This window comes from Mastacembelus armatus, chromosome 23 (assembly GCF_900324485.2).
Source record: "Mastacembelus armatus chromosome 23, fMasArm1.2, whole genome shotgun sequence".
Classification (NCBI taxonomy): Eukaryota; Metazoa; Chordata; class Actinopteri; order Synbranchiformes; family Mastacembelidae; genus Mastacembelus; species Mastacembelus armatus.
Genome location: NC_046655.1, coordinates 9,050,965 through 9,075,809, shown reverse-complemented (window position 1 = coordinate 9,075,809; position 24,845 = coordinate 9,050,965). Strand labels below are relative to the sequence as shown.

The 24,845-nt window shown below is 41.5% G+C and overlaps 1 protein-coding gene across 2 annotated transcripts in view; it reads left to right on the top strand.

The window, feature by feature from the left end:
- wnt5b (wingless-type MMTV integration site family, member 5b) overlaps nt 1-22,218 on the top strand; it is a 76,087-nt gene extending 53,869 nt beyond the window's left edge. The window contains exons 2-7 of one of the 2 annotated variants that reach the window (XM_026326673.1): nt 9,698-9,861; nt 10,872-10,959; nt 11,374-11,533; nt 14,065-14,357; nt 19,117-19,275; nt 19,370-22,218. In XM_026326673.1, the coding sequence (XP_026182458.1) occupies nt 9,698-9,861; nt 10,872-10,959; nt 11,374-11,533; nt 14,065-14,357; nt 19,117-19,275; nt 19,370-19,669 (1,164 nt within the window). In that variant the 3' untranslated portion in view covers nt 19,670-22,218. Of the gene's footprint in view, nt 1-9,697; nt 9,862-10,835; nt 10,960-11,373; nt 11,534-14,064; nt 14,358-19,116; nt 19,276-19,369 lie in introns of both variants that reach the window. The other variant, XM_026326672.1, reaches the window with a different exon arrangement.
- Nucleotides 22,219-24,845: the final 2,627 nt, after the last annotated feature.

The following is a 24,845-nucleotide window of genomic DNA, read 5'->3' as shown; positions in this document are numbered from 1 at the left end:
AAAGTCACTTTCACGTTCACTTACTTGGCTGACATTGTGTGGACTAGTTTTATACCATGGGAGGACATTTGGCAGGTCTTCACTTTCTGACACTCATCCAAAGGGTTGTATGAGGGTTATGATTTTTTAAGTTAAGTTAGAATTAGAATTGAGTTTAGGTTCAGGTTAGGGTCAATTTTGGGGTTATGTATTTAGTTTGATGGTCGAGGTTAGGGTAGGGGTCTAGGGAATGCATTATGTCAATAAATGTCCTCACAAAAATAGAAGTACAAGTGTGTGTGTGTGTGTGTGTGTCATTGAATTTTATGGTGATGACTTGGTGTAAAGTTATTTAAGGTTAGGATTAGGTTAAGGTAGGGTAAGGGCTAAAGTTAATCAAGTAGTTGTTATGGTTACTGTTAGGTTAATTAATGTAAGTCAAGGTAAAGTCCCCCTGAAGAATGAAAACAAATGTGTGTGTGTTTGTTCTAGAACCTCCTAATATTCCACTGGTCATGTGACCCATCACATGCTGATATGTGTGTGTGTGTGTGTGTGTGTGTGTGTGTGTGTGTGTGTGTGTGTGTGTGTGTGTGTGTGTGCGTGCGTGTGTGTGTGTGTGTGCGTGTGCGTGTGTGTGTGTGTGTGTGTGTCTGTTTTTATGCATGTGTGTTTGTGAGATGATTCATGGGAGGGTTCTAACTGGATAATTGCTTGACTCGACAACATGCTTCATCTGCACCCGCAGCGATTGCTGGTTGCCAAGGTTACATGGGCGTGTGTCAACACATCACCCTGAAAGGCGACACCGTCCTGAATGAATATTACCATGACTCTGTAGATTCTCTTTTTCATATACACACAAAACATCTATCAAGTGTCTATGTGCACACCAACATATGAAAGCAAAAGCAGGTGGTAACAATGCCAAGAGATACACTAAACCTGTGTTTGTGTGTGTGCACATGCACGTGGCCTCTCAGTGTGCACTGTACATGATGAATCTTTTATGTTCCTTCAGGTGTTTCCTTGCTTAACCGGGGCTTCACCTGTACAGTATTAAAACAGAGGCTTTGTGTAGGGTAACTGTGTGCTATATATTTGATTATAGTGTGTTCTGTATTTTAATCTTTCATTGTACCGCTCACTTTAAAAAGCAATAAACTTAGACTTTAACTTATATATACCTGCAGTCCATGCTCCTATGCTTGGTCTTATCTGATTCACTTGTGTTTTAGGGCCTATTACTCCCTAGTTCTGTCCTCGGTTTGATTCCAGCTGGGGACCATGGTTGTATGTTAAAGCAACTTTTCATATGTAAGTCAAATTTAAATAGAGTTGCCACCATAGAATATATGGATTTGCTTATAGAAGCAATGTAAGTATATGCAACACTTTGGTAGGAACAGTTTCGTGAGAATTGCAATTTCTTGTCCCCACTAGAGTTAATTTTGGTATCTGATATCAAAATTCTAATTTTATCTAATTGTAGCTTCAGTATGTAAATGTATATAGACTCTAATTGAAATGTCATTTTGTCCTTGTAGTCAATAAAATTCAAGATATTTTCACTGCATTTTTTAATATGTATGCATTTTAAGGTTACAGCTGTCGCCATCTTTGTTGTGTACAGTTACCATGGTTACAGGTGTTGCTCTGCATAGCAGTGAATGATGCTGCAGCTGGATTCATTCACAGTTTAACTAAAAAGCTGTCCATTGTGTTTAGTAGGAGACGCTACGTTGTTGAATGACAATAATACAGATGTGGTTCTTTAGTGAACATCTGGAGGAAGATGGTTAGATGGTTGGTGCCAACATGGAATATATGAATTCATTTTGATAGAAACACAAACAGGCCACAGCCCCACCTATTTCACAATAACTTTTGTCCTGGCACTTTTGCCGTGCCTTTTGGGTGCCTGGTACTTTCTTAGTCTCTCATTCCCTCTCTCCTGTCCATTTTTTCTAATTCATCGTCCTTATTTCTAAAACTTTCACCAGCTAGAGAGTGGTGGGACTGGCAGTCAGGATAAATATAAATATGATCTCAATGACAGACATAAAAGACAGATGAGAGGCGCAAAAGAAAAAGTTGAGTGAGTAAAAAACATATAGAATGGTAGTAAAAAGGGAGACGCAGGAGAGGAGATTCATACAGAGGTCACTAGCAGGAGACTCAAGCCTCCCTTTTTCTGTGCATCTCTCTCGCTCTTTAATCCCTCTCCATCTATCTCTGCCTCTGTTTCTCCCTCTTTCCACCTTTTTGTTCACTTTCTCTTCCCTCTTTCTGACAGCTCATCTGTGCTCTCGTCTCGCCACAGTGCCTCACAAGTTGCGTGGGTGTGTGTGTGTCCATGTGTGCGTGTGTGTTACGCACTGCCGCCTTGCTCCAGCTTTTGCACCACACAGGCTGCCTAGGTGTGTGTGTGTGTGTCCTCAACAATGCTTTCTTTTCTGCCAGGTCTGCAGTCTGACATAGGAGATTTTCAGCCGTGTGCTCGCTCTCCCTCAGTAGTCAGCATTTTGGCATTTTCTCAATGCCCTCTGTCATCTGTTGGCATGAATAGACTGCAGGTTGCTGTGTGTGTGGTGGTGTGTGTGTGTTTATCTGGCTGGTTTTAACTCTCTCTGTCTGTGTTTGTGTGAGGAAGCAACTAATTTTCAGTCCTGGAAATGTACCATTTCAAGAACTGTAGTGAAGGGCCACCAAATTGTGTTCAAGGCAAGTTTGAGACCAAGTACAAGAAAGACAAACAACTGTTTCCAAAGTGCTTATCAAAGTGCAAGGCAGCAGCTTAGAACCAAATCCGTTCAAAATTTCTATCCAGATAAAATTTGCTTGGCAAAGAAAGTACTCTAAATCAAAATAGGAAATAAAACTTGCCTGTCTGTTAGATATCCCTTCTCTTATAGTCTAACGTGAAGCATCAACTACCTGGTATGTGAAGTAGTTTCATCTCCTCCACAAGTGAACATTCGTGAACTGTGCAACAAAATCCCCAGACGTCAGGAAAACAGCGAGACAAAAAAAACCCACGTGCCTACAAAGGTTTGTGTGCACTAGTGTGTGTGTGTGTTTTGTGACCTGACACAGTGCAAGACTTTCCTGGGATTTATAGGCTAGATGAACCAATTCAGAGATGAGCACTAAATTAGGCCAGACCAGCCGAGACTTGCACCACTTCATCCCCCAATGAACATGAGATAGTTGCTCTGATCCATATTGTAGGATCAGTGTGTGTGTGTGTGTGTGTGTGTGTGTGAGAGAGAGAGAGAGAGAGAGAGAGAGAGAGAGAAAGAAAGAGAGTAGACATGTTAAAATGCTGTTTGAGGGTTAAGACTTGGTTTTCAGGGTTAATGTTAGAATCAGGTTAGGGTTACAGTAAGGGTTGGGTTAGACTTCACTTTGTGATGGGTAAGGTTAGGGTAATGCGCTTGGGAATACAGTATGTCCCATGAGTGTCCTCACAAAGATAGCTCTGTGTGTGTGTGCGTGTGTGTGTGTGTGTGTATGTGTGTGTGATTGTTAAGTGCCTCTCTGTCACAGAGTCAGTTTTATATATGCCAAAGGTCAAGAAGTTTATTTGTTTACTAGAAGCATGTGTGTATGCGATTGTGTGTATAGTGAGTGAGGCAGAGAAAAAAAATGTGCATGTGTATCGGTATGTGTGTATCAGATTGTTTGTGTGTTTGTCTCCGTGTGAGTACACTCATGCCTCTGTGTATGCATGCAAGTGTTTGTGTTTGATTATTCCTCCAGGGAAGGGATCAAGAGACCAGTGTAGTTTGACCAGTGGAGCTCCAGGGAACCAGGGGGAAATCAGGGGATCTGGCCCAGCCTCAATGATCTCTCCCTGGGCTACCTGATGAGGGATTCAGCCTCTCCCAGAGTTCCAGTCCAGTGCCAAACAAGGCCAGTCAGAGCTTTCTCTGTTGTGCCATTTTCATTTATGTGCCAAACAGGGCTAGTTTGGGCTCATTTATGAGTGTAGGCTCCCACTAGATTTTTCAGTGAGATGAGATGGCTCCAACCAACTCTGTAAGGAAGCACAATTGCAGCAAATTACCTTTTAGCACTTCAGCAAAATGCTCTTACATTTTTTATTGACTAATTTTTAGGCTTTTCAAGAACTAAAGGCTGATGCCGCATATGCAACTTGGTATGTACATCTGAATTTCATCACATTGTATAACCTTCTGCAATTAGCTAAAAATAAAATGCAGTTTCATTAAGTTGCTCACTACAACCATCATCCAATAGTAGTAGTTTGTTTTCCACCACATGGATTTGTCATGGAAGTGCAAATGGTCAAACTAACATTTTTCTGAACAGATAAGGATTTCTTCTTCCTGGATGTGATGCCTTCATCAGAATCACACAGACAAGGCCTGGAGAACAAAGATACAGTATATGACTTTGTTCAAATCCAGTAAAAATTGTACACATGGAGAAATAGTGCAAGAGGACACCAGACATACAAAGATATTACAAGTTACTGTACATATAATAGCTGTGGAGAATAAAAAGGAGAGAATGTGTTCATGTCATTACAACTGAGGAACAGGGGAGCATGAAAACAGCTTTTTATGGGTGTCTGGGTGCACAGTTGGAGAGAGGGAAGGAGATGTAGAGAAATAGAGAGAGGGGATGGATAGAATCATAAATGGCTGATGAATCTGACTTTCAGACTGACAGAGAGAAACAGAAAGGCGTGCGAGAGGAACGAAGAAACAGTGGAGCGACAGAACAAAGCAGAGTGCTGTAGAAAAACAGATGGTGGTACAGAGCAGCGAGAAGTGTGAGAAGGAGGGAGAAAGAGATGCAGAAAGACTGGGGAGGAGAAGTATAGAGGAGATATATTTAGAGAGAGAGGGAGAGAGAGTGTTAGCCTCCCAGCTAGAGGCATGACTCATCTTCTGCCAGCTGACAGAAGGATGGATAGAGGGAGGGAGGAGATGGACGGAGTCAGGAAAAGAGGGATGGATCAGGGAAGGAGGAGAGGGGAGAGCAAGCATGACGAAGAAAGGAGACAAAGAGAGAAAGTGGGACAGGAAAATGTGGAAGGACGGGAGGGAGAAGAGAGAGAGGAAGGGAAGGAGTGATGAAGGGTGAAAACCAGTGTTAGAGAAGATGGGTTTCCACAGGCCATTGTACATGCAACCATACATGTGAAATGAAAAAACAGAGACAGATATGAAGCCCAGGGCCGCTCCGACGCCTGTGTCAGCTGCTTCCAAGTCCCAGTGCATATTCCTTGGGAGTGTGTATTTGTGCGTGTCAGAAAGGACAAGATAAGCAGGAAACTTTCACACAGCCAGCTAAATTTGGCAGTTTGTTGCTGCAGATGTGTGTACGATTGCATATGTGTGCGTTCATATGCTTGGTTTTGGATGAGGAACAGTCGTGATGAAAAAGAGACAGAGAGAGAGGCTTATCTGTGGTAAACAGAGCAGGTAGTTTAACCATCCCATGGGTTTGCTGTGGTCGCATTTGTAGTATTCGGCTCTTTGGCTCCTAAATGTGTCTGCACAAAGTTTCCATATACTCTCATGTCTCTTCTGTATTGCATATTCTATTTATACCTGAACCCCTACAGTTTTATATTACAGTATTGCTACTTTACAATAGTAAAAGATCTGAATACTTCCTCTGCCCCTGTTTAAAGCTCAAACTAGGAACTTTCCATGTAGAGCTGCAGATGCTGAAAACTGGCTGAATGCACTGAAAGCACAGACTGTCTCTTCTAGGGAGGATGCTGAGGTTGAGCCTGGTGCGGCCACTTAAGGGACACACCCGACTCCTTGCATACGCTCAGAGCATTAGTTTTAAGTAGCGAGAGATCAATTTTCTAGTCACAGTCATTAGTAAAAATTGATATTTAGCATTTTGGCATCAGCACCTTTCAGGGAGTCAGCTCAGACTTCATCAGCCAGCTGCAGCTGGTTTCCCTGCAGGGGCGAGCTGGCTGGTTCTCTCTCGCTGTAGTCTGGCACTGAGGGCAATAAAAAGTGAGGCTGCTGTTAAGCCAGAGAGGAGCTGCAGACTTTCGGAGGCATTGCTCCCTGTTGCATGGCTATTGCTCATATCCTCTAGGGACAAGTGCTCTCTCTCCCTTCCTCCACCCCCCCCACCCTCTCTCTCTCTCTGTATATCCATTACTTGGACACTCCTCTCTTTCACCTTCTCTCTGTTTACCCTCCTACCTCATTCTTTCTTTATCTCACTCAGTCTAAGTTTTGCCTCCGTGCCCTTACCCCTCCCTGACTTCATTTTACCAGCCTTTCCTTTGGCTGCAGTGTGCACAGTGGCTGAACTGCTCCTCCTTGTGTTTCACCAGACACATCACAAGTTAACAGTAAACCCCACTGAAGGTGTGTACGGCTGCTTCAGTTCAGCATTTTTGAAGGTCTCGGTCATGTCCCACAATGAGCTGTTGGCCTGTTCCTGGGAATCCCCAAATAATAAAACAATTAATCAGCAAAGATCTCAGGAGGACAAACCGTTTTTATTAAAGTCTGTTCTTAGATGAATATAAGATACAAAATCCATGCCAACAATGTGAAGAAGAGTTTTTAATGCCTAAGAATACATGTGAACTCCACTCTAACCTCCACCTTTCATAAGCTCATGAGGTGCATTTACATGAAAATACCACACAGTCTGCAGTCTCTGTTGACACCTATCAAAGCACATTGTGGTATTATAGTGTGGGATAAGGACAGCAGCAGAGGGCGCTATCATCAGTTACAGACTGAACATTTGAAAACAGGGCAGCTGCTGATTGGTCTGTAATTGTCCTGAGTCACTGCTGTGTCTCAGCCTTTTATTATGCTGCATATTTCAGCTGGAAAAATACAAGACACTGATGATGGAGGTTAATCATATTCATGTACCAGTGTGATGGAAGCTACAAGGATACAAAGACATTCCACATGATGAGCTGAAATGAAACCTGAGGTGTGTGGGTTCAACAGTATTGCTCAAGGTTTAATGTTGATTTGCAGGGCCAAAACCAGCCCACTGATTCTGGTGTCTGCCAACAAATAATTAAGGCTGACTGAGTCTGCTTGTGATGCAGACGTTCATTATTTTTGTCTAATGAAGAGCCACTTTATTTATATAGAAATAGTCAACTATAGTAGACTTTCACTGTGGAGAAACAGAAAAAAACAGAGCAGTATGTCATTTTAATAGTCCTTTTAAAGTGATCTGTGGACCATGACAATCCTGCTGCTGTACAACAGCACAACAACACCGCAGTGTCCCCCCGGGCAAACCGTTTGGTACAGTCAGCCAGACTTTGCTCAAACTCACAGAACTTTATTTTAAATCCTGGAGGGAGATCCACAAGTTTCATAAATGGTTAAAAGGATGCACAGGACATTTAATTCTTTCATTTAATGATGATTTAGCCATAAAAGTCTTAAGTTTGGGTTTGGATAGTTCAGTAAAAACAAATACATAAAAGTAGCAGCTTGGGTGTAGAGCCAGAAAATGTCTGTGGATCCTCATAGTGACAATGAAAAGCAGGGGCTTTTTATGGCAGAAATCAACGTCTGTGTTTGACCAGATGGGGGCGCTGTTGTCACAGTAATTTCCTAAAGCATGTGAGGCGGGAACACAAAACAGCACAAGGTGCATCAACTCTTGTGGCAAAACTAGAAGGGAGGTAATTCAATTCTTTCTCGCGGTTATTTTGCTGAGTTGATGGTCGGGCCAGTTTTGGTCTTGTTACGCATTATTATAATTATGTTGTATCTTATTTACTCACCGGCTCAACCTGACTTTGACCTGACTATACATGTATATTGAAGGTGTGTGCGTGTGTGTGTGTGTGTGTGTGTGTGTGTGTGTGTGTGTGTTGGGGGTGGGGTGGAGGGTTCATTGTCATGCAGAGACAAGTGACATCCGACTCTCGACTGTAATACAATGAAGGTTAGAAGAATATATATGGTTCACACAAATGACTCCATCTCATCTTTTAGGAAGATTGATTAAAAATGTACTGAAGAATGCGATAACGTGATGTCAGGATAAACTCATGGGAACCTTTCTATTTTCAGTGATCTCTGTGCCCTAAAGCCTGTTGAATAAAATAGATCTCCTGAACGAAATGCATCACTGCTGTGGTTCAAATAGTGCCAAGGTAAATTGAATATGTTTATATTTCTATTTATTTGATGTAAACTTTATCACAACAATATTCCCAGGTGTAATTTTCAGTCATCTCGGTGCTTATTAGTGAATTTATTGCCCTTACTGGTGAAGTTTTGCTTGATTGCTGTGATTTAGGTCTAATTAAATCTAGTCTACAACTGGTCACCTTTTGTTGATGGATGTTTTCAAAAATTAGAAGGGGCTCCGGTCTAATCTTCCCTTCGTCTACCTTTGGTCGTGGACTCATTCTTTTCAGAAGCACTGACTCAGATCAAAGAGCCTGTTCCTCTGCAGGTTCACTGCCCAGCGACCCAGCTGCAGTTTGTCTTTGACCGGGTTATGAATTGAGGAGCGCTCGCATTGACACGCCTTTGTCTTTACTTCAGAACTTTTCAGGAGTCCTGGTCTCTCTCTCTCTCTCTCTCTCTCTGTGTGTGTCTATGTGTGTGCGTCCGTGCGTAAATATGTGCGTAGCTTAGGCTATATGTGTGGGAGGCCAGGTTGTGGTGTGTTGCCTTTTATTTTCCCGGACCAAAGAAAAGGGGATTAGGCAATTTTGAACCAGTCGCCGTTTACTCAAAGAAATTACTCACTTCAGCTAATAAAAGGAATTTGACGCACGTGAACCTTTTGAGGTTGAGGTTTTGCATTCAAAGCCTATCCTTCCTTCCTCCCTCCCTGTAACCCTGACTCTCTTTCCCTTACATGCGCATAACAAATAGCTCAGACTCATTTATCTTGTCTATTTGTACTCTTTTTCTACTAGTAACATCACAGGTGTGCAGTTTTGGTTCAGTGGATAAACGGTGACTGTGTTCATTGCCCATTTGTTGATCTACTCCGCGCGCACACGGACATACGCGTGCGCAATGTATGGCCGTAAAACAGGGAGAGGGAGGGAAGGTGGAGAGGACAGGGGGTGTTGTGAAGTGGGGGTGAGAAGAGGAGGAGTGTATACCAGAAAGAGAGGGGGGAGATGTGGAGATGTAGAGTGGCCGTGAGGGGACAGGAAGGAACAGTCGCTCGCTGTTCAATTTGCGTTTTAATCTCCTTGTTAATCTTTCCTCAAAAAAACGGAACGCACTTTCTTACACTGTTGCTTTATTTATCTATTTATCTTCCGAGAGAGAGGGAAAGGGACAAATTTCATTGCTCTTTGCGTAAAACCAAATTAGTGCCAAACCATTTTACGCACGGCGTTGAATTGGAGTTTTACACAGTAAGCTGGACACAGTTTTTGCAAACAGCCTCTGACCTTGTAGAAACGAGCTGCTGTGGTTTTAGATCCACTTTTATCTACAGTGAAACCACTTGTGGATTATAAACTCTGCACTTTTTTTGCTTGACTTTTTAATGGCATTTCTGTTTTGTAGTTTCAAATAAAAGACTAAGGAAACAAGGAAAGGGGAAGTGCAGGTTGAAAGACAAGTGGACTATAAGAAAACCGGGGGGAAAGATAGGACACACGCAAGTCTGACTTGGCAAACTTTATGGTTTGCGTCCAGAACCAGCTGGACTGATCAGGACGCCTCCTCATTTTCTGCCCATATCTCGACAGCCGAGCGCTCTCTCAAATACCGGCTGTGAAGCGGTGACTCGGCGGACCATGGACAACAGGCCTGTCCGGAGAAGGCGAACCGGTGTCGTCCGACATCTGTTGCTGGCAGTCGCCTTCCTCGCTTGCAGCTCCCAACTGTTGGTAGTGAATGCCAACTCATGGTGGTGAGTAATGGAATAATAACTGGTGGTGCATTGATTCAGAGAGTTATGTTCAGAAGTGTGATGTCCAATAAAACTAATGGCTGCATTTCGGGGGTTATAAAACAGCAACTTACAAAAAATATTTACAAAATAAGTTTTTTTGTTGTTAGAAAATAACCTATTGCATAGTTGTATAATTTAAGGCTTCATATTATACCAGAATCTTTATCTTTAATTTGCATCTAATAACAGCAAACGTGCGCATTTGTAAGTTTATGAACCACTCACGTTTTTATTCTCATCATCGCCTGAATATCTTTTTGCCTCTAGATTATAAAATGACAACTGCAAAAATGTGAGCTATAGACTTCGCTTTGTGTTGCCACTTGCATCTGTGTTGGGGGGAGATTTGATGTTCCAGTCTTGTGCTAGAGCACTAACAGTGAATGGAACAAATGTGAAGGCTCTGTCACAATATTTACCCTGGCCAAGCCCCAAATGGCACTGCAAGGCGGCCTGCTGCTATGCCTATAGGACCACAAATTAGTCACACTTGTTCTTGACTTACAAAATGCAACTTTATGCAGTTCAGTTCACTTTCTGTTAGTGGAGAGGTGTGCAGGCTAGTGGAGTTCATCTTCCTTGTATTTTACTCTGAATAGATAAAAGTTTGCAGGGCATATAGGAAAGTTCACCATGAAAGGGTGTTTTAACACAAAGCATCATCTGGCATCTTTTCTGTGTTTGGGGACAGATGTGATTCAAAGATGTTTAATCACAGTACGTGTTTGGTGAAAAGAAAAGGTAAAGGAAACATGAGGATAGCAGCTGTGGAGATGTGCACCAGAGGAGTCTATTTATCTATATTTTATAGGCCTGAAACCTGTGTCTGAACTTTGTCCTCTGCAGCACTGACATCCTCTTAACACAGTCATACCTCATAGAAGCTCAGTCTGTGCCACTTCTCTTTGAGTTTAATGGATTCATTTTATCAGTTTAACTCGAGAAGTAATATGGCCCCTGTATCTCAGGTCACTAGGTTTGACCCCGATCCAGCAGCCAGAGATGTACATCATTGGAGCTCAGCCTCTCTGCAGCCAGCTGTCTGGACTCTCTCAGGTAAGTTACTGTTTTTAGGAAACACAGCCTGCATTAGACTTCTTTTTTTAAATACAGTTTCAGAGGCCATAAACACATTGTTATCCATTCCCATAACTTTGATTGATTAAGATTTTGGTAACAGTCTATTTTTTCCTCCATTTGTAAGATTAGGACTACAAATGTTGCCATCTCTGTTGTGTACAGTTACCATAGTTACAGATGTTGGGACACACAGAGCAGCAACTGATGCAGGAGCTGGATTCAAGATCAGGTGACTCTACCGCACCTGAGCTTGAATCCAGCTCCTGCACTGAGTAAGCAGGAAATAGTCAAAAAACTGGAGAATTCCCACACTGGGACCATTAAGGCATCACACCATTAACCGACTAATCTCCACTAATCTCTCCTCTGGTGCTGCTTTGCAAACTGCAGGGCCAGAGGAAGCTCTGCCAGCTGTACCAGGACCACATGGTCTACATTGGGGAAGGTGCTAAGACAGGAATCAAGGAGTGCCAGTACCAGTTCAGACAGAGGAGGTGGAACTGCAGCACTGTGGACAACACATCTGTGTTTGGACGGGTCATGCAGATCGGTGAGTTGACTGTTTGAGCGGCGCCAAGTCGATTGAAGAAGCCATTTCTTCTGCCTCTAATTCTATATGTCACTGCATCTTTTTGCACCATTTAATAGACTTATTTTGGGGTTTTGTTGTGATTATCAGTGTCATAAAAGGCTCAAGTTAAAACACTCAGTGTTTGGACAGGTCACACAGATCAAGGTGTTGAATGTTTCACAGAACAGAAGAGGTCATTTGGGGTCAGATAGATGACAGGCTGAAATAATACTGCATAGTCTTCTTTAGCCTAATAATCAGGTCAGCTCACCCTGCTGAAATAGCCTTTTATAGAACAAGTGAACAGACTGTTGCTGTTTGTACTGACATGCTCTTGGAATAAACTTGTTTTCAGTAGAGGCTATTTTTCGGTAAGGAACCAGACATCCATTGATCAGAATATCTTTTTATTAAGTCTTCACGACATTGCTGGTGTTTGTTTACATTTTACTACGAAGAGTCAAGTTTTTCCTGCGTAGAAACTGCAGATGAGCGTTTTCTGAAGGGACTGGTCCAGTTCACTTGGTCACGCGCACTTTATGCAGAAGCGAAGCGAATATTTTAGTGGAGTAAAAACTAAACGCAAGAAACAGAAGCACCGGCATCAACACACATCAAAACTAGTTAAATATTCAGCCATAAAAAAGCGTCTGATGTATCTGTAGTCATTTTTGTAAATATCTGCCGGTAGCTCAGACTCTGGATCAGGACCTTGTGTGCCTAATTCCCAGCAGGCGATGTGGGAAACCCCTCATCATCAAGTAAGTGTCAAATCCGCTGCGGGCAGTCAGACGAGGTGTTTGCTGCTCTTTCTCTGGCTCCGTCTCTCTCTGCCTGTCTCTCTATTGACAGTCGGCCTATCTCCAGGTTTATATGGAGGTGTTAGGCTGCCTATTGTCCTGCGGCTCTTCTTTTGAAATGCGCTGATGAGCTGACACCGAGCCGGCAGATCCGGACCTGCTATTTGAAGTCTGGGCTCCGCAGTCTCATAAACCACTCGGTCTCTGTCTCTCTCTGTCTCTTTATCTTGCTGCATAATATGTATGACCATCCTGACTGCATACCTGCCTGTCTGTCTGGCTGGAGTTGATTCCAGGCAATATAATATATTATAGCCTATAGCATTACTGCATTTACATGACAGCGCAGTACTTTAAGTAGATTCAAATATAAAGTAAAAATGAGGATAAAACTCGCTATATGGCCTAGTAGTTTTCTGTATAATGCAGTATTTCCGCTTGACCAGGAGCCTATGTAGGAAAACACATTCAAATAAGAACTGGTTACAACAGATACACGATCATTTACTGTAAAATGGTATTAAGGAATAAATAGGACACTTCTATGTGGATGCTCAAAGAATAATATACAGTGTAAAATAAAATACCATAAAGTATTATCTATGTAGTCGTATTGAATATTGCAGGGTTAGAAATGCATTAGAGACCATAACAAAATAAAGAGGAGTATGTATAAATGTTATTATATATAGTTCATTAATCCATCTGTACTTTGCTGCTGCAACACAAAAGTTTCCCACTGAGGATGAATAAAATATCTGTCTACCTTTGAGTGGGTGGAGTTGCAGTGTAGATGCTCTGCTTTTTTGTTTTCTGTAGGTTTATAGATTTTTCTTTGTTTAATGTGTGAGTTTTGATACTTTACTCCTTCAGTAATTTCCAAAAACACTATATTCTATTATATCGGAATATTACCCAAAAATCCATCAAGTATAAGCCTCTAAACAGACGTTTATGATGAGGAACTATTGTGATGGTTTCTCAATGAAGATTATATCAGTATATAAAAAGAGAACTGTTGATATAACACCTCGAACACTACAATTGCAACTAATAAAATTCCACTGTGATCTCTGTAAATGCAGCCTGAAACTTGTAGAGGTTGTTTTCTGTTCACATGCAAATTGTGGAGTTTTTCAGCACTTAACCTCCGACCTGTGAAGCCATTGTCTTTGTCCTTTTTATTTTGTGTATTGAAATGGTTTGTGTATTAATGCAGGGCATGGGGCGTGCAGGTTGCATTGTGTATTGTGTTGACACATGTAAGTCAATATTATTGGCTGAAAATGGACCTTTTCGTTTAAATTATTTGGAAATGACTGAATTTAATCAAGCTCTGTAAACCAGGAGGATGAACTCATAGCAGGTGAGCAATAGTCCCTGATTTGTGACTTGGATTTTCAATGCACTCGTGATAAATGAGTGTACCTGCTCTGTGGTGACTGCACACAGTGGATCACATTAGCTTTGAGTTTATAGCTTGTAAGATGAAGTTTTTTTTTCACTGACCTTATCCCAGCTCCTCTCTGTTTGTTCCTAGATGCCATTTGTTTAAAGGGTCAGTTCACCCATATTACAAAAAGAGGCATATTTTTCAGCTGTCTTAATGGAATCATGCAGATGTTCCAGTTTAATGAAATATCTGAATGAACTGAAATGACTGCTACTGTGATAAAATATAGCTTATAGTAAATTTTGTGGGTCCTCCAGGCTCCAGGGAAACCGCCTTCACCTATGCGATCAGTGCAGCCGGTGTGGTCAACGCCATCAGCCGGGCGTGCCGCGAGGGCGAGCTCTCCACCTGTGGCTGCAGCCGCGCCGCTCGGCCCCGTGACCTGCCTCGCGATTGGCTCTGGGGTGGCTGCGGCGACAACGTGCATTATGGCTACCGGTTTGCCCGGGAGTTTGTGGATGCCAGGGAGAGGGAGAAAAATTACCCACGTGGGTCAACTGAGCACACCCGCACCCTGATGAACCTGCAGAATAATGAAGCAGGGAGACAGGTACACACTTTCCTACTTTTATTGTTATTTGCCTGAATTTCTTTCTTAAGTCAATATGAAACTCAAGTTTAGAGCCATGTTTCCTAACCACATACACTGTATTTGCGTGTGTCTGTAAGGAATGTGTGTGTGAGTGGAGGTGGCCCCTGATGACCTGACCTGGCAGTATTTTTGTGAGTGTGTGTGTAGGTTATTTATTGGGAGGTTCCAAATGGTAGAACTGCTAACGCCCTTGGAGTCTGACTAGGTCGCAAGGTCAATGCACATTCCACCAGTGTGGCACACACAAACACACACACTTTTATACGGAGACGCACGTAAATGCAGCAATACAATGGACAAAAGATGGTTAAATTGCATGATGAGATTTAAGAGTCAAAGTTGTAGAAATTGTGCAAGAAAACACAGAACAGAATGAGAAATAGACTGATGAATAGACTGATTGATAGATGAATGGATCTGGTATGATTTGTCACACTAGCATGCTCAGTTTTTTAGGTTTCCATCCCTTACTGGTTGCCATAAAGAGACCAGTTTCTGGAACTTATTTGGAAATGCTTTCAGGTGATGAGAGCATTACAAGAAATGCAGTAAAAGAAACATTTCACCTTTGGCTGGACTGTATATACACAGACACACAAACACACAATTTCCTCATAAAAGGTCCATTTGCCCATTCTGGTACACATTGGATCAGGAGAAGGTGTTTATTTTCTGTTAGAGAAGCTTTGTTTAAGTTGTTTACTTCAAGACAGAGTGTGTGTGTGTGTGTGTGTGTGTGTGTGTGTGTGTGTGTGTGTGTGTGTGTGTGTGCGCGCGTGTGTGCGTGCGTGCGTGCGTGTGTGTGTGTGTGTGTCTGTGTGTGCACAGCTCAGCTCTGTGTGATTTGTGAGAGACAGTGAGCCTGTTTTTTGCGCATGTGTGCATGTCAGAGGTCAAAGGTGAGAGTCTGGAGAGGTTGTGTTTCTGCTGAGGGCCCCATTGGGGCTAAAAGAAAGTGTATGAGAAAAAGATCTACTGCTAGAGCTTTGTATTAACACACAGTCTGTAACATGCACTCTTTGAATCACTTTACTTCCTCTCTCGTCTTTGAGCCTTTGCCTTCATTGTTGTCTGTCCATCGAAACGGAAGAGAGGAGAAGACAGAGATGAAAAGGAGGAGAGAAAGCAAGAGGAAGACAGTTTCTCTCCTTCTCTCCATCACTCTTCTCTCTTTTTCTTTCGTGGACACGCTGGTTTGTCCTAAGCGGGATTTGTCTTGCTTGGCTGAACAAGGCAAACCACAGGGCTTTTATAGAGGTGACAGGGACATGCTGCTGCTGCTGTGTGTGTGTGTGTGAGGGTGTGTGTGTGTGTGTGTGTGTTATACGCTCAGCTTCATTTCATTTGTATGAAAGGCAGACAACGTGTTTGTCTGTGTGTGTACAAGCGCAAGGAGACAGAGACGCAGGGTGAGGGATGAACCTCCGTCACACTCCCCTGATTCCCAAAGACCTACACACACACACATACACACACACAGACATACACATTCACACTTGAACGCAGCCACCTAGGTCCACTGTCTCTGTTTCAAACAAATCAAATGAGGCACATGGAGATTCTCAGTCTAAAAACAATAGCAGGCCTCTTTTGAAAAGCCTCTGCTCTGAACATAGAATGTAACTTTCAGATTTATCCGAAAGGATTCATCTGTACACAAATGCTACACTTTTAACACAGTGAACAGGCAAAACTGTATCAACATCACTGATGTTCCAGCTTCCAAAGATACCAAATGTGTCATGATTATTTACTTGGAAATAGCATCTGGTTGCGAGTATGTCTACTCAGTGTAAGTGTGGTAAACAGAAGCCTTGTTCTCGCATATAATCGTCAAGCAGGCCTTTATTAGAACCAGCTTTGATTTACAAGCAAGACCAGCCTTATACAGTCCAAAACAAATGCACACAGGGACAATGGGAGTCAGCAAATGTGTTTACACATTGTAGTCAGTGTGTACAGGCTGCATACATTTTAGGTTTTAGGTATGCGATGTCACATACACCCTCCTAGATGCAAAACCTGTTTAATGGACTTTAAACTGTACTAACAAGTACATTTTATATTGCTTCTCTGCAATGGGCTGGGTGTACAAAATGCCATCACATCATCTTGTCCTCATGGGGACAGAACAAGCTGTTCAAAGCTTTAGAGAAACACGTTGATTTGAAAGTCACTGATCTGAATTACTAGATGACATGACAATCAGTTTCAGTACAAACGCATTATACTTCATCCCCAGCTTCCAAACTGAAGCGACACCAGTGATAAAACCTGCAGTGGGCTATGTTCTCTATTTCTGCCTCATTTTAGTACTGACTAGGATACACACACATACACACACATAGACACACATAGACATAACCCTGTCTGAGCTGAACCTATTGTGCCTTGAACAGAGACGGTGTCTCCACCACGGATGACTGAGCATGGTGTGTGTGTGTGTGTGTGTGTGTGTGTGTGTGTGTGTGTGTGTGTGTGTATCTGTGCGTCTGTAAGGTCCAATGTGACTGTGCCCATCAGGCATTAACCTACCAAATAGCTCAGTATGATACTGGACACACACATGGATGGTTTGATTTGACAGGTTACACATCACATTACATCTTGCAGCTTAAAACTGAACTAGATCTGTTTTAGGCTGTTACTCCAAAACTGCTGTTGCGTCCTTAAAATCCTTGTAAATGTATGAAAAATGCTGCATCTCTAATTTCCTTATTGCTGCTGTTCTAAACATCTCATAAACCCCACAGTGGGGGATTTTAGTGACCGTGAAGGCTCGTAAAACAGCAAGCAGTCATAAACTATGAGGAGTTCCTCCTAATGATGAATGTATGACACTAATTCTAACTTCTTCTAAAAAAAAAACCTTTCATTAACCTCCCATTAGCTCCTCTCTCACTCTGAACAATAGAGAGATATAAAGAGAAAAAAAGTTTCTTACTCTTCTACAAGATGTCATTGTCCCCTGCTATCAGTGTCTGCCTGAGGGGGTCACGGGGGTCGAATCACAGGATTGGAGGGTGCCGAGTGCTATGCCTGCTGGGTAGTAAAGTAGAAGAATGGGGAGCAGGGGTGAGAGGTGGGGGTCGGTGGTGTTTGGGATGCATGGGTTAACAGAGGTGAGAAGGTAATTGGGATCAGGCGATGTGAGGAGACAGAGTAATGGGTTTGGTTTGCATGAGGGGCAATTAGGAGTCAGAAATCACTGATTCAGCAAGAGCAAGCATCTTGATGTATCTGAACTTCTCTCAGAGGCAAAACACAACAATGCATGATTAGTGACATAGTATTTTTATAGAATTTATGTGTGTGTGAGGAGGGTGTGTGATGTGACGTGTTTATTGAAAGCTGCTGACCTAGTAAAGCGGTTTCCCAGCAGTTAACTGCAGCTAGGACAATAAATCATGTATTTCCTGTTCTTTTGTTAACATACCATATGTGCCAAGTTCTTCATAATGTTGAGAGCAAGCCAAACCATTTTGCAAACTGTTATTGCAAAGTAGAGGTGAAAAAGCAAGATAATAGGGCAGTTTGGCTAAGATCCTGGATATTTGGAGAGTTGATACCCCACATAATAGACCAGTTTATTGGGCTAACTAAGCAGGTTGTTTAGTTACATTTAGAACAGCACATTATGTGCCCTGTGACATGGCTAATGTAGCACAATTTCACTGCACACTGCTGTGCAGCTAAGCCAACATTACTTTATGTTGTAATTCTCTAACACATATTTGTCTTTAAAATGAAAATGTGTGGGAAAGTCAGTTAATAGAGCTACATTTCCTCTGGTTAGCAGTAGCCCTTCAGGTGTTTGTTTTAGTTTGTTGGAGGAGCATTGACAGCCATGTCAGAGAACGGCACATACAGTATGGAGCAAAAGTCTTCTTTGTTTTTCTTTGCTTTGTATTTTCCTTTTTGTATATCCGTTTCACTGTAGAGTTTAACAGAAGGGGGTTCTGCAGTAACGGATAATGGTGACAGAAAAGCGGAGATGGGAATTTAAACTGTATAAAGCTATGTTTAGTGGAAAAATATCCCTTTTAGAGGTGCAGTACTGCATGGAGTAAAATGCTCTGTGTGTCTCTTGTTCCAGCCATTATTTCATTTTTCTTGTTCCCATTTAATTTGGCAGTAGATGAAGACATCTATCAGGGGTAAATGAAAGCAAAAAAAGCGGTGGCATAGTTGATGGGAGGAGTGGTTACACATTTTTACCACTAGATGGCAGCAGTGTGGCAGCAAATACAGCTCTAAGATGAACTTTACAGAATGTGCTGTAAACCTGGTGTTGTGAAGTTCTGGCACCAAGGTGACAGTTTCACTAGACTCGCTACATGGTTTGAATTTATTGTTTTGTCTGTTTATTTCTTTTATTTGAGTCTGATCATTTGATTTTCAAGGATGGCTGCAAAAGCTGCCCCGTTTACATTCAATTAGATCATTTTTATGTGGGGTTTGATATAAAACCTCAGCTGCCAGAAAAAAAAAAAAAAAACTTACTAAACATAGAGAGTAACATGACAAGTATAGGAAGAGGAAAGAGAAAGATAAGCTGTTCAGCTTTAGATCATGTATAGATGAGATGTATTGTAAGGAAAAATGTACTGCATGTGTTTTTTAGTTCACCCTGTGTGGTTCGGATATAGATGAAATCAGATAAGAGAAATCAACATATCTGTTTAACATTGCTGTCTCTTTTCTCTCACTCCATCAGGCAGTCTACAACCTTGCAAACGTGGCCTGTAAGTGTCATGGAGTATCAGGTTCCTGCAGTCTGAAGACGTGTTGGTTGCAGCTGGCTGACTTCAGACGTGTTGGAGAGTTCCTGAAGGAGAAGTACGACAGCGCTGCTGCCATGCGCATTGGACGCAAGGTATTAAACTCAGACGTAGATGCATCACTCCCTCCACAGCGTCCATTAAATTGAACAGAAATACCCTAACTACCTCTTTCTGTATCTCATTCAGGGAAAACTGGAGCTGGTAGACAAGCGCTTCAACACCCCAACTCCAGAGGACCTGGTCTACATTGACCCCAGCCCGGACTATTGCCTCCGCAACGAGACCACAGGCTCACTGGGCACACAGGGCCGTCTTTGCAACAAAACCTCAGAGGGCATGGACGGCTGCGAGCTGATGTGCTGTGGCAGAGGATACGACCAGTTCAAGACCTATAAACACGAGCGCTGCCACTGCAAGTTCCACTGGTGCTGCTACGTCAAGTGCAAACGCTGCACGACGCTCGTGGACCAGTTTGTGTGTAAATAGCACGCTGACAGATGACAGACTGATAGAAGGGAATGAAAAGGAGGCAACGGGGACAGTGGGTAAGGAAAGAGGAAGCGATGAGATGATGGAGGATGACAGGAAGGCAATTTTTCAGGGTTTTGTTCAGGATGAGTTAAGGTGTTAAGTCGCAGCAGTTCCAAAGCTGCTCTTGTCTTTGTCCTTCTCCCGTCCATTTATAAATCTGCCTTTTCACATCAAGTGCAAAACACCTGTGCAGCCTTTTTCATGTGTAAACAGCAGAATGATGAATGGATAGATGGTGGGTAGGGGAGACAAAAGTAGGATGCAGGGAGGAATGGTATGCGATTCCTGTTTCCCTCATCGGTGTCTGCTTTCCTGTATAATATCCTGATCACAACCCTGAAGGATTGATGGATGGAAAGAAGAAAGGACAAGTAAAATGACTGAACAACAAAGGACATCAAGGATAAATGGATCATAACAGCCAAGTGGAACACCTGGATCCTAAAAGAGGGACATGCATGGCTAGTGTGAAGTGAGAATGGGAAAGTGAGAAATCAAATAAATATATAATTAAATAATAAATAAACACACAAAGCTGACTGTGAGATCGAACAAACCTGAGAAACAGTTTGGACCCATATAGCTCAGCTCAGGTGTCTGGGAATCATACGAATCAATGTTGTCTGATGGAAACTGAACCATTTGACCCTGCAAGAGAAATTCTGCCAAACACCTTCATTACGTACAGAAATGAAGAGAAACATAGAGAAGAGAGAAAATAGTGGAGGATTCACTTACTGGGGTTACAAATTAGAAATGGGTGCATGGTGGGAATAGAGGGGAAAGGGGAAAAGCAACATGAATTTCAAAAACAGTAAATGTAGGATGAACAAATTTCAGCCTCACAATCCCACACAGCTGATTTGGAAACTTAGCCGCAGGTATCTTGAGCTGTAGATTTCTGTTCCATAAAATGTAATAAAGTGCAGTAAAAAAAATTAAATCATCAAGTCAAAATGGACTAATGACCTACAGCACACACTCACCATTTGTCTCCTTATAACTACTGCTATTAGTTATATTACCGGAGCAGACTTCCAGTGACTGTGACCTGACAAGCTTGTCTGTGCGGGTTAATGAGGCTCAGTGGTTGAAGCAATCCTGACACACTGTTTAAACAAGCAGTCCACACCAGCTCCACGACCTTCATCTGACAGTCAAATGAGCAAAACCTCCATTCGCGAGATTAATGTGCTGTATCTGCCTTAATGAACCTGCTCCAAGAGACACGTTGACTGTGAGCGCACCTCTTCATCTCATGTTGTTAAGTCAACAGGAAGCCCCGTGGTGTCAATTTAGCAGTTTTGCCACCAATTTAATGTTTTTAAAATACTGTTGTAACATGGATTTATCTATCTGGATGGGTTGGGTGAGGAGTATTGGAAACTTACAGTGTACTCAAGTCGATAGATGCAATTAATAACAAACATGAAGAGGACTAAGTGATCCGAAGAGGACTGAACATGCTATGGAAAAATGAATGTGTAAACATGGGAAATACAGAAAGGACTGCAATCTATTACAAGCTACTTTTAAAAAATAGTAGATCAGAAAAGAAAGTATATTTTATTACTGTTTTACATTCTCTGTTTTCTGTGTTTTATACATGAGTATAATTGTGTATTCTTTTGATAAACTAGTCTTTGACAATGAAGCTTTCTTCTGTTTTTGAGTCTGCTGCAGTCCTTTAGGAACAGTCTGACTCGTGCCAACATTTTCATTCCCTTCCCCACCAACATGACAACTACAGACAGGTCTTTGTTGTTCAACGAGTGTTATGGAAAATGATGCCACAGATGCCAAATAAGGACACAGTAGACCCATTCAAGAAACAATTCAAACAAAAAAAAAAGAGCTAATATTGAAGTGAAAAGTCATTCTAGACAGGAGCACTGCTTAAATGTTTAATGCTAATTTTACTGGGCAGAGCATTTCAAAGTACTTAGTTAAAATCTGTTAGCTTTGCCTTCTCCTGAAAGTGTGTAGATAAATCAATAATCAGAATGACCTCTTTTGAAACATGACATTGAAATTGGCTTTAACAATCAATATCAATAGATTTGTGCCATTTAATGACAAATTTTCCAAAGTGGACCCAAAAGTGTCAAAAGCAAAAACCCTCCAGAGAAACCAGTTGTAACGACAAACCTCTAAACCTCTCATTTCAATTCACTGATATATTTAATGTGGCAAGGTCTAATTCTCATCACCCACACACCTGAATAAATGATAATACTGGTACACATTTTAGCTGAGTAAACGTTACTTATTCAAGAAGAACAGTAGCCTAATATATGTCATGAATGTTTTCCTATTGTGTGCTCTCAACTACTTCTTGAAGACAACAATAATCCCCACATATTGAATCTGGACTTAATCTTTGCATTTACACCTAAATTCAGTCAAATAACAATTTTAAAAAATCCATATATATCCATGTTGATCAGTCTTCATCGTATCAGTATTACAATATTGACAAAAGCAGATAATCAATGTTTTCATGTTTCACTCCTCAAATTGTTTTTATATGTATGTATTGTTTTCTCACAAAAAGTAAAATATTATGTATGTTCAGATTATTGTATGCTGTCTTTTTGCCTATACAGATGTGATTTTTTTACAGTTGATTCATCAGGAGTTTGTGATTCTTAAATATCCCATTTATTTAGCCTGCTTATTTTTGATCTATTTTATTATTATTCTGTTGTCTGTTTCATCAGGCCTCTGCAACACCTTTGATGCCATCAGATGGACAAACAGCTTGTCCATGCCTTGACTACTCCTCCGCTCCATGGCCACTAGGCTGCTTCATTCTGTGTTTGTGTCTCAAACTACATTTTAACAACCTCCAACAGATGGTAGCATTGAATGTCAAGCACACAGTCATGGCCAAGCAAGTCTTTACACTGACCTCACTAACAATCCCATTACTTTTAGCTGCTCACCACTAATTGCATTAGAGCAGTGACTGCAGCAGCATGACGGACCTACAGTGCTGTCTCTGTGTACCTGACAGACGATTGTGTGTCCGTGTGTGTGTGTAATTGTTGATCCCTCGTTGTATTGATACTGCTGTTTCTGATTACGGCTTTGAATGTATTGTTTTTGACAGTTTATCTATGTTTATTTTCTCATGGTGTATGTGTGTGTGTGCATGTGCCATAAGTGTGCACTTGCTGAGATTAGACCAGTGAAAGTGTAGCCTGGTGGCCTGTCTAATCCTTGTCACCTGACAACCATCTGCTACTGTGACGCTGCTAGTTTGCAGTCTCTGACACAAACAAACAACAATCACATTTTTAAAAAATCTTTCTCAAGGAAAAAACAAAAAATAGTTAAGACACCACCATTAGTTCAGAAAAGGTTTTAGGAGAACATTTGTTTAATTTTTATTTAGGCTGATGTATTACACAGTCATGCAATGGGCCACTTCTTAGAAAAAATTATTTAGATGTTCTTTTATTTCAGCCACAACTGACAATTTAAATTTTTTCTTCTGTCTCCTTTGGTGTTTGGTGAATATCACGCAGCTTTGATATGGTTGTAAACATTGCCTTTATCTTCTTCTGCCCAGCTTTTACTGTGTTCGTCCTGGAAATGCAGTTAAGCAGCAGACTGATCACTCATCTGCACACAGAATGACCTGGAACACCAGATTAGTGTTCAGGGATGGCACTTTTTCTCATCTGCAGGAACTTTCAGGGAAGTATGTTCTGGATAATAGATTTTAACACAAATCTGTAAATAAAATGAAGATCTCCAGTTATGTACAGCACACAGGATGTCATTCTTAGTGTAAAAATAGGTAAGGATGTCACAGGGATAGAGCTGCGTTTTTGATTCAGAATTCAGTCTTACTGAGCCAAAGCTACTTTTGATCATTTTACTCTAGCTGTATATTAAGCCACAAGCAAACTCCACAGTGAGAATTTTCACATGGTGTGTATAGATTAGCCCACAGCTGCTGTAGTTAAGACATCCGTAGGCGAGCTCTCTGATCTGGATTAGCTGAAGTGAAGAAGATACAACCTACTTTTCTCTCTCACACCCACAAAAATGCACAGACACATAGCGCATTCATTGCCTGTCTTGGTCTTTTCCAGTTCCTCTTTTGTCATGTTCAGACACACGCACAGCTCGAAGATCAAATCAAGCACAAATGCTGTAAGCTCACTCATCCATATGCTTTCTACAAGCTTTGGCTCAAGCAGAATGGCCCCACTGAGACTTGATAAACCAGAATATCTGATCTTCTCAGAGAGTACAGTAAATGCAGTAAGTGTACTGTGAGTTAATTTTCACAATGATGCTAATGCTATCCTAATGTTTTTAACCCGATCTATTGCACAAAGATGCAGACAGACTGAAGTGAAGAGAGAAACCAGGAAACCCACATTTTATTTTTGGAGTTAAGCATAAAATTCAGCAATTCAGCACAAGATTACTACTGAAGGATCAAATGTGACTTTTTAGGGGTTAAAAATGGTCAAAGGTCAAGCAGTTTGTGGACATTATTGAAGCAAAATGCAAATCCCAGTTATGATAGTGGGTTGCTTTTCATTGCAGAAGCACTTTAAAGGGATCTCATGAAAACTGGATGAGTTATCATCAACCACTGTAAAAAATTCAGGGCAGCAAAAATGAAAATTTTATTAAAATTAACAGTGGCACCAGGGATATGCAGAGTCACTGTAGGACTCATGAAGACATTGATGTTTGAAACCATGACACGCTGCAGGTAAAGACTAGATACTGATTAAAAAACAATAATGGACTTAATTGGTACAGGAGTTTTCCAGCTGTATGCCATATTGGATTCAGTTTTCATGGACTCCATTATCAACCTAACAACACAGGATTAAAAACACGGTTAATAATTTAGGGAATGTTCTTCTCAGTGTGGCAGCTCTGCTTAAAGGAAGGCTAAATAAGGTGCTAATTAAACCTTTAACTGACCTGTGAATGGGGTGTAGTGAAACGAGAGGCGTGGTGGTGGGTGTCAAATACTTAACATCATGTGCTTTTCTTCTATGTCACACCCTGCGTGTGTGTTTTTGTGTGTGTGACAAAGTAAATTTTAGACTTTAGTTCACAGTATTATGCAATATGTAATGTATTATATAATATACAA